At 36.0% G+C, this 11,018-nt stretch overlaps 1 protein-coding gene across 3 annotated transcripts in view; it reads left to right on the forward strand.

Annotated features, from left to right (window-relative positions):
• The window catches only part of CACNA2D1 (calcium voltage-gated channel auxiliary subunit alpha2delta 1), a 356,843-nt gene that overhangs the window by 339,031 nt on the left and 6,794 nt on the right, over window positions 1–11,018 (forward strand). For all 3 annotated transcript variants that reach the window (XM_042872959.1, XM_042872960.1, XM_042872961.1), the window contains 2 exons: window positions 2,516–2,628; window positions 5,415–5,497. In XM_042872959.1, the coding sequence (XP_042728893.1) occupies window positions 2,516–2,628; window positions 5,415–5,497 (196 nt within the window). The remainder of the gene's footprint in view (window positions 1–2,515; window positions 2,629–5,414; window positions 5,498–11,018) is intronic.

The following is an 11,018-nucleotide window of genomic DNA, read 5'->3' on the forward strand; positions in this document are numbered from 1 at the left end:
ATGTATTTAAATTTATTATGCTAAGAAGATTATGTAATTTATTTTCAAATTTACCTTCTAGTCAATAGTACTGATGATTTAAGCACTGTAATAGATTATAGTAACTTCAGCATTCGTTGGTTCCAGAGGGTATTATCAGAAGGCTTGGAAATACATTTTGTCCAAATATATTTTCTAAAGATACTGCATTGTCAGCCTAACCCTCTCAAAAGAAAAGAAAAGAAAAGCCCAAACTTGTACACATGCTATAGACATTTAATTTTTTTTTTTTTAACAGCAGAATTACTCAATTTAAAATTCATAAGCAAATGTTAAAAAATAGATGAAAGCAAAGACACCTGTGATAAAGATGTTGCGCTCTTTAACATCTTTATCAATGACATCGATGACGGAATTGAGTGCACCCTCAGCAGGTTTGCTGATGACACCAAGCTGAGTGGTGCGGTTGACATGGTAGAAGGAAGGGATGCCATTCAGAGGGACCTCGACAGGCTAGAAAGGTGGGCCCGGGTAAACCTGATGAGGTTCAACACGGCAAAGTGCAAAGTTTTGCACTTGGGCTGGAGGAATCCCAGACACAAGCAGAGACTGGAAAAAGTGGTCCTTGAGAGCAGCCCTGCAGAGAAGGACCTGGGGGTCTTGATAGATGAAAAATTTAACATGAGCCAGCAGAGTGCCCTTGCAGCTCAGAAGGCAAATGGTATCCTGGGCTCCATCAGAAGAGGGTTGGCCATCAGGGACAGGGAGGTGATTCTCCCCCTCTACTCTGCTCTTGTGAAGCCCCATCTGGAGTACTGTGTCCAGGTCTGGAGCCCCCAGTACGAGAAAGATGTGGAGCTGTTGGAGAGGGTCTAGAGGAGAGCCACGAAGATGATCAGGGGACTGGAACACCTCCCCTATGAGGACAGGCTGAGGGAGCTGGGCTTGTTCATCCTGGTGAAAAGAAGGCTGCGGGGTGACCTCATTACAGCCTTTCAATACCTAAAGGGAGCCTACAAACAGGAGGGGAATCAACTCTTGAAAGGGTTGATAACTGCAGGACAAGGGGAAATGGTTTTAGATTGAAGGAAGGAAGATTTAGGTTGGATGTCAGGGGGAAGTTCTTTACAGAGAGAGTGGTGGGGTGCTGGAACAGGCTGCCCAGAGAGGTTGTGGATGCCTGGAGGTGTTTAAGGCCAGACTGGACGGGGCCCTGGGCAGCCTGGTCTAGTATTAGATGTGGAGGTTGGTGGTCCTGCATGTGGCGGGGGGGGGGGGGGGGAGCTTGATGATCTTTGAGGTTCGTTCCAACCCTGGCCATTCTGTGATTCTGTGATATTCCCCATGCATAGGTATCCCAGTCAGTACAATTGTGTGCTTCAATGTGCACTTGGCAGTCTGGAAAGATCAACGGTATAAGAAAGGATAAGTGAAGCTGATACTGTTTTAAGACAAATAATTACCATGTTTCTAACTATGATGGATATGTTATTTTTATAAAGCCAGGAAAACACAAGAAAAAAGAGGTGGCTTGAGCTTGTTTAAAACAACCAGATACATAATTACAGCATCAATTATTTAATTATCAGGTATTTTGTCCTCTTACTGTACTTAATCAGCGGTATGAACTCATCATTTGAAAAATTTGGTAAAAAAGAAAGTGGTAAAATGTATTTACATCTAAGTAACAAAATGTCTCCTTGTGTAGAATAACAACCACCTTTATAAAGTTTGTAAAAACTTTTTTTTTAAAATAGAATCTATTAAAAGTAATTAACCTGTTACATTATCCTGAGTTGTCTTGCTTTGACATCTAGGATACATTTTCCTAATGACTAAGAAATAGAAACAAACTACGATTGTGGAAGGTCTGTCTGCCTCTCCTGTAGATTTAAATAATAGCACATGAAATTTTTCTTTGAAAAATCTAGATACAACCGTATGTTTAGTATCTAATATATGAAGTGTATCATCTATAGCTTAAAGATATAATTCTACCTCTTCAATTACTCACAAATTACAAATGATCTTAACTGAAAGGCCTTTTGCAGAATAATATGTACATAAAATACAACAAACACATATCCAAAAAACAGCACAAATACCCTAAGCTGGTTTATCTTCCTTTTTATAGGTAAGTTTATGTGTGTGTTTTCTTCTCATTTGTGTTTATTTTTTTGTTTGTTTGTTTTGTTTTTCAGTGTTGCCAGAAGAACTGATACTGAACTGATGTTTTTTTCTCAGTATAGCTACTACTTTGGAAGCACAGAGCTAGCTGTTAAATCATTGAAAGGCCTTCTGTGTTCTACTCCTTTTTTCTTTTTCCACCAATAAGTCTAGCTGAAAGAGGGAATCATGAAAATGTCAAAACGATTACAAGATTTGTCATTAATCTTTCCAGATATTCATCAACAGAAAAGAGAAGCCAGTTTGATTCTGAGAAGTTAGATTATGTTTTATTCTGATTATGCATGTTCTCAAATACAGCATTCCTTGTTTCACTTAAGCATTGTTTATTGTCATCTTTTTTTTCCAGACTTTATCATGCAGAGAAGATTTCAAACACCAATCTAGTATTCATTATTAGTGACAGCCAACTGCTGTGCCGCTCCTGTGATCCAAAGCCACTGATGCAAGCAGAAAAGCCGGGTATCCTTTAAAATCAAGTTATTTACTGATGTGGATTGATTTTTCTGTCTATGACATACTGCAATATAATTGGAAAATAATGCTCTGTTTGTGTTTATATTAGTAGTGTGGTTGCCATTGGAGTACTTGAAGCAGCAGATATTTGTGGGCGATAACACAAATCATCTGAAACAGCAGTCCTTGAGGTAGAGGGCAAAGCTGTTGTTTGAGAGGACCTAAGTGGAAATAGGCTCAGAGGAGCATAGTGAAAAAGGTGCAAAGTTTTGGATCCAAGACAAAATAATGGTATGCAAGTAGACAATCTAAGGGTTGAGTGATGAGAAACAGCTCTGCAGAAAATGCCTTGAGGGTCATGATGGAGAAGAAATTGAACATCAGTTGGCAGTACGCCTAGCAATAAAGGTCACATGATGATCCTTCCCATTCATAAACACTTATGAGACTGCACCTGGAGTGTTTTGTACAGACTTGGATTCCTCAGTACCTTACTGACATAGTGCAGCAAGCCCAGTGAAGGACCACCAAACTGAATGGCAGTTGGAGTCCAGGACGTGGGAAGGGAGCCTGAGACACCTGGGCTTGGTCAGCCTTAAGAAATATCTGTGTAGAGAAGTAAGAAGGGTAACACCAAGATAAGATAGCTTGGTTGTTAAAAGCTGAATGCTGCACTGATGCCTGCAACACTCAGACAAAGTGACTGAGGCACTTAATCGTATCCTTAGTGTGGATAAGAACTACTTACTCATTGTGGAATCTGCTTTAATCATCAAAGGCTATAGTTTTCCAGCTGGTATCATGGAAATTCTTCAGATCTGGCTGGAGATACAGGATGTACCTGCAAAGCATAGTCCTTGCAGCGCATGCACTGAAACAAAACTCTGGTGAAAAATTGTTCTAAGATGAAACTTTGCCCTGCTCTGTTCACTGCATTAGGTACAGGTAGATAATTGTGATGGAAATGCAGGAAATACAGGTCAGTAGAAATTTGGCAGAGAGTAATCATAGTATATTATTATGACAGAATATGAAACAAATATCAGTCTTTTTCCATGTCAGGAAGTTGGTTGAGACAGCATACTTCCATATCTGAAATAAAAACAAATGATGGTAGAGATGACTGTATTTCTTTAGCACAAAAATATGTTCATTCCGACATTCATAAAATGGGAATTCCATCCATGCTTGGTCTGAAAGAGGAAGTTACACTGGGGTGGAAGCAATACTCATGTTGTCACAAAACTATGTAAACACAGCCTAATATTCTAATTGGCTTCAGTCCATGACAGTTTGATTAACTATTGCCACTGTCTGAATTTATGGATAAGATACGCTATAGAAAACAGAATACATTTGATGGGAAATAGGCACATTATGTGCATTTCCCTGTGGGGATCCAACCTTTCAAAGGGCAGTAAATGACCTCAAATTGCAGTCAGAGCAGTTGGGTGGGCTTGTATTGACTAAATGAACTATTTTATTCTTTGTTTCAACTATGCAGTACTAGACTATCCTCTCTTTTCTATAACTAAGGTACATTGTGAAATGCAGATGTAGCATAACATCGCATAAATAGGCAGAATGACCTTTAGGTGTTATTCAGATGGATATTATTAGGCTCTGATTCCTTCTGGCTGGTACAGCTTTGCTTGTACATGTGGTCATTTAGAGTTCTTCTATGTTTCGACTTCCTTTTCACCTGGGCCCCCACAGAGGAGAGGGAAGGGGAATCTGATAACATCTGAATGAGAACAGAAATAGATCCCAGAGCTGTAGAAATAAATTCCCTCTCTTCTTGCCTTCTCTTCCTTTGATCATCTCCTCTTACTCCAGTGAATCTGCTGTAGTACTCCACAGTAGTGCATGAATAGGATTGCTTCAATTTTACATTACATATACTGACATATGTAAAAAATTTGGTGCTCAGTATTTTAAAAAAAAAAACAAACTCTAGCTTATTGTGTGTACTACGTACAAGGGAAATGATTCAAAAAACCAAAAATATTTAAACTCCACAAAAACAAAAAATGGTAATATTAGCAGGTTCAACAGAAGACTGTTTTCATTGTATTAGTGCCTTTCGAGTGCACTGCAATGATTTCTGTATCTTTTTAGTCTGCGGTAAAAGCGGAGTGTAGTATTTATGCTTAAATATCAGCAAATATGAGTTTCAGAAACATAAACCAATGCACTACCTCACATTTACTACTGAAGGCTACAGTGAGATGATCTTTTCTATGACATTTGGAATAATATAGGTATAGTAAAATAAGTAGTTCTTATAGGCCTTATTACTTATATAGGCCTACTTATAGGCCTTATTACTGCCACAACCTTCACTGCAATCTTCAATTGGTATATGACATTACTTTTCCAGATGTACTTCCTCACTTCTACTGTGCTTATTCATTTCAACCCAAATAATTCAATAGTAACATACACAATTACAACAGAAGGTTTCCCACTTTGTCAAATAATTTCTGCAATAGTAATAGAAGCATCCTTTATTTTTTGCATATTGTTCTGAAATTACTAATTGTTAAAAGTCATGAAGGCTTATGTTCTTTTTTAAAGCAATATTCATTAAAAAAGATAGTTGACATCTACTTTATTGGGATGTTGGTTTAATTTTATTTGGTTTTCTTTCACTTAACTAGGGAACTGTGACAGCTGATTTTAATTGCAATTCTATCTGAATGAAACTTGTCCCGCAAAAGTGAAAACAGAATGTTAATCCTGGTTATGTACAGAGCCCAAAATACAAACATGCTCCTTAACCAGATACACAGATGAAGGGCCGAATCCTTGTGAAATGGTCAAACAGCCCAGATACAGAAAAGGTCCTGATGTCTGTTTTGATGAAGCCAAACAGGTAAAACTGAACTTGCAACACTTTAGCGTATCACTAAAAACAGTTGTAGAGTTGTCCTAGAAGAGCAGGGAAAACTGTATTTAAATGTTCCTTGATAATCTATCTATCACTAAACATACTGTTCACTCTAGACCATAGTCACTCTATTTCAAGTATCCCATGAATTACATAAAATTAACAGCTGCTTTCTTATCTACCCTTCCTGTAACTATAGTACTTTCACACATGATTTCAATGAAAGTAACCTCAGCAAGGATAAAACTGATGGGCTGAGTACAGTGCTAAGGAATTCAGTTTGTCTGTGGATTTGGCAAACAGATGATATTACTGTTATGAACGGATATTTTTATAATAGTATTTACAAATATCATTTGAAGCGTTGTTACATGGTGAAAACCATCTGTTTTGGGATGATGATCCCTCTAGAAATTCTGTAAGTGTGCATTGACTGTAGGTCAAATTCTGAACAAGTACAAAACTGCATTTCTTTTCTGAAATCAGCAAAGCTATGATGCTTTAGTTCTCCTTGTACTGTATACGTAATTGTAGTTTTGAAGGAAAAAATGATAACTGTCCCAAATATATTATTTATTTTGAATATAATCTCTCCTTCAAAATGCTTTGTGAAAAAGAACAAATTTAGTTCTGGATATTCAGAATAAACTGCAAAAGAAAGAGTACTTAAAAGGAGAATAGTTGACATCATATAAAAATTAATTTTAAAAAGCATTTGTAATACTTCATCCCATTTTTGCAAAGGAAAGATTGACACTTCTGATGAAGTTAGTTGATTATAACTACTGTGTACCAGGTTTTGATCCAATGATCCACGTAGGCACAATGATTGAGTTGTCTATATATTAAAAAAAAAGTAAAATCCAAACAGTATTCTACACTTTCAATGTATTTTTCTAGTAACAACATTCAATTTGAATAAAGAAGTCTTGTTAGAGACCAACAAAGCTGAAAACCTGTACAAAAATATTTGTTCGTTGTAAATATTCCATGTCCTTCCAACTATCATGTGTGAAAGTAAAACTCTTGCTCACTAGCTTGATGTGCTAATCAGTGTGTAAGTCATGTGTTTTGTAACAGTGGATTGTTTTGGTTAAGTTCATTTGCAAAATTCGCTGTGAATCTCTTGCTCTTGGGTGGATGCTTTCACATTAACTCTGCTAACTGCCAGCAAACTGCATGATATCTCATCTTGTATGTCTTTTTTTCTGTGTTTTCTTTCTTTTCCTCTACTTGCTACTTTGCCCGTTATTAATAGGATCAGCCTATATGCACAACGAGTCGTGCCTCTGCCATGACGTCTGCTCCTATCTTCATTTTTCTGCAAGTTTTCATGTGGTGTGGATGGTCAGTTACTTTCTCTAATTTTTTGTTTTGTTCTTGGCTTAAAAAAATTAGCAGGCTTTTTCTAGTAGAAAGCATACGAAAGAAAACATAATGAAGCAGGTCTCAAAAGATGCAGTCTGGAGCAAATTACTAATGCAGCATTTAGGGACATTAAATATGAAAAAACTCTGCTTGGAGCCCTATAAATCAGAGCTAGGGAACACAGAGACCTCTCCCATAGCAAATACAAAGACACAGAAACCTTTTGGGCTTATGCAGTTGTCTCTTTGAGACTGCACATGTATCAACTGAGTCAGTATCATTCTCTTGAAAATATTTTTTTCCTGCCCCTGTTAAAATAAAATAAAATAAAGCTTTCTGCACAGAAGCAAACAAAGGCACAAGGTAATCAGAAGATACTATGGTACCTGTGAGAATAAAGCTGTACTTGATACCAAAGACAAGTGCTCTGCATATGGAAGTTTTCACCTCATTCAAGTTAACAAAAATGTTAATGATAGAAGGTAACAGTGTGCATTCTTCTGATTAGATGTCGGATTCAGTAAATTCATATTTTTAACTTATTGTCACCTAAATATATATATTGTGACCTATGTATTTAAAATATATATATTTGTTGCCTAAGTAGCGTAAACAATGTCTTTTCTTCTAATCAAATACATGAATACAGCATGTTGACCTAGTGCAGATTTTCCAGTTCAGAATCAAGGCCCTGGAATTTTTGACTGTGTTGTGTTTAATGACATGAGAATTTCCACTACTGCATGGTGACATGTACACAAAAAGAACTGCTGATCTGATGAGAATGAGATTAATGTTGAACTTGTATGCTTCCAGGGTGTCTGATCAATAATATTACTGAGAAAACCACTAGAGGGAGATACTAACATATGTATCAAAGCCAGCTGACAAGTAGAAGTGGAATCTGACAAGTAGCTGACAGGTAGAAGTGTCAGTTTTCAGAGTTAATGTGGTAGAATATAAAAAAATGTAACAAAATAAAACACTCGTAATTATGTACATTCTCTTTATACTTGGGGGAAAATTCAATCTTTTGAACATCAGTGAAAAAAAATTAAGTTCTCTTTACTAGCTGTAATGGAGTAATTTTGAAGTTTCATTTTGTGTATTTGAATGATCTAATTTCTAGCCAGCTTGCACAGAGATAGCTGAAGGTTGTAAGGAAGGATAAAGTCCCTTCCCCCAAGGCAGTGGTATTTCACATTCACATCTAGATTAACATCTCATATTCTTACTTGTGCAATTTGCTATGTAAGTAACCTTATTTTAATTAAAAAGCTACAGTCTAATGTACGTTAGACAGAGGCTCACCTTGAGCTGAGGTCTTTATGCCTGTAAAGATCTTTCTGCTCAAAAAGGTAGACCAAAAGCTTGTAGTTGGAAACTCATGAAGAAACATCATTTTAGCTGATACATTACTTTCAGAAGAAAGTTATACAAGTAATTTTGTTCATCCATTCTGTTTTTAAGGATCTTGTGACTAAGGTAACAGCTTCTTGCAGGGCATTAATTAAAGTCTCTGAAGTCACACATATAAAAGAGCTGATCAGGTTCAGCTATTTATTTATTTATTTTCCAAAAAAAAGCATAACAAAATAGTCTTTATCATTCTTTGAATAGCTTGCTCTTACTGGTTTTGTTTGCAATGCCTTAGAATAAAGAGGGTAGAGAAGAGATTGTTAAGGCCCTTCTGAGAATGCCTTAATTCCATTAGCTCCTGGGTGTCAGTGGGCATGTTGAGGCTGAAAACCCCAGAAAACTGTATATGTCTTGATGAGGTCTATATGTAGGCAGGTGTAGGTGTAGGTGTATAGATTGGGCAATATTGTGTGGTAGTCCAGACAAAGGAAGGTAGCAACATTTATGAAAGACCATGCACTGAAACTTGAAATGACTCTTGAGTACAGGCTGAGGTGTTTTCCATGCAAGAGAAGGGCTTATAATAAAGAGGGCTATATAATAAATATAATATAATAATAAAAATAAATATAATATATTTATATATATAATAAATATAATATAATAATAAAAAGGGCTAGCTTACAAAAGATATAACATTCAGTAATCATTTGGTATCAAATATCACATTTGAAGATCTTTGGCTGATATCTTAGTTTTTTCCTATTTATAGTCAATGTAACGTAATGGATTCTGACTAACTTTTCATAACAGAGTTCTAGTACTTGAAATGGGTATTGTGTACCTCTAAAGAATTAACAAGAATGCATATAGTCTTAGGTGTGTATATATATGTTTTTCCATGTGTGTATTTAAAATTTTGGACTGGCACTACCTTCCAAGAAATGTTGATATTTATATAGCAATGAATATGTGGTTTTGATACTCAGCAATGAATGTAAGGTTTTATAAAAGCATTCATTTCTGTTTTGCATGTGGCGAATAATTTTCATGGTGTGTGATGTAAAATAACCCCCTCAGGAGTTGTGCTAGTAAGGCATGACATGAAAGAGATGACATTTGTATTTGACACTTCACCTCAAGCATAGAGGATTAGGAGAAGGAAATTTCACATGTGATTTATTAATGCAAGAAATTTCTGATGCACTTTTGGTGAAGAGAAACTGTCTGGAGAGAATTCTTTCCAATGAAAGAAATATTCTTATCTGCTGCTTATTTAGGGTTCTTAGGTGTACGTAATAGTGACTAATGTAATGGGTCAGAAAATTTTGGTGAAAATCCTCAGAAAATAGCTGAGTGTCTCACTGCACTGACAGAGGTAAGGAGTGAAAATGATGCTGTTAAAAGAAAGCTTACATATTATATACAAGCAATCAATAAGTTCTCAACTTTGGATGGATTCCATTTCCATACAGCTCTTGTTTTTGTTTTTGTTTTTTTGAATTTATGTAATTATTATTGGACTTCCTCTGCTATTTTTTTTCCCCCCTTATAATTTTCATAAAGTTAAAGCATACGGTGTGCAGTCCAGGAGGGAAAAAAAACTTTTAGATAGACTTTATTTTCCCTGCCATTATTGCTTTTTATCTTGGGTTAGGACACACAAAGAATAACAGATGCCAGAGAGAATATTTGAAAATTATCCTCATCATAACTGCTTATTTTAGCACTGTAAATCGGTCTACAAAGCACAGAAATTCAAGATGCAATGCAGATGTAAAAGATGATGGAGCCAAAGTAAATAAACTGGAAAGTTCATTGCATCTTCAAATCTTAGTGTCCTGCTCCAAATTTGGTGAACTTCTGGAGGGAGTTCCCTTGTTTGTTGACCAGAAAGCTTAAGAGTTTTGGACTTGTAGAGTGCACTCAAATAGAAAAAAGCTTAAGCCACTATTTGTAGAGCTAAATTAGAAAGCTAACTGATGGCAGAGACTGGTCTGGAAATTACTACTATTGATATAATATAATATTGATATAATGTAAGCTCTTTACAGAATGATTTTTTTTTTCCTGAAGAATGTTAATGCTGATTTTAGTTTTGTTCCATTTTGACATCCAAATTTTTTTCAGCTCTGCCAGTGAATGTTATCATTCCTGACGATTTACTAAATTTAATTTGTCTACTTAGATCTGAGTTCCAGTATATTTATTCCAAACTGACCTGATTCCTCTAAAGCTTTTGGTTTAAAGAATGAATTGTGTGTGGTGGGAATCGTGTAAGTGTTCAACCCTTAAAAGCTGACAAAAGAACTCATTAAAATCCTTTGTTATATCTCCTGTAATCTCCAACTTTCCTATTTACACCTCAGTTATCAAGCAGTTTCACTAACCCAGATTTACATTGTGCTTTTAATTTATCCAAAACTTTTTACCTTTGTATTTAGCTTTTTACCTTTGTATTTAGCACATGTATATTTCATTCCTTAAAGGTTGATCTTTTCCCTATGACAGCCTGCTTAATCTCTCCCCTGATTTATACAAGATTTTTTTGATTTTTTGTTATTTCTTTTTTTGGGGGGGTTGTTTTGCTTTGTTCTTTTTGTTGATGTTTTAGTTGTAACATTCACTTAACCTGGACATCTAATGCAAAATTTCTAAATAGCCTTTTGTATCCATGTTAAAAGTCTTTTTGGGCTGCTGATTCTATGCTATTTCCTGCTTTTTTCCTTCTTCCTTCCCTTCCCTTCCCTTCCCTTCCCTTCCCTTCCCTTCCCTTCCC

Source organism: Lagopus leucura, unplaced genomic scaffold, assembly GCF_019238085.1.
Source record: "Lagopus leucura isolate 7727_CA_CO unplaced genomic scaffold, USGS_WTPT01 Super-Scaffold_100008, whole genome shotgun sequence".
NCBI classification, from domain to species: Eukaryota; Metazoa; Chordata; class Aves; order Galliformes; family Phasianidae; genus Lagopus; species Lagopus leucura.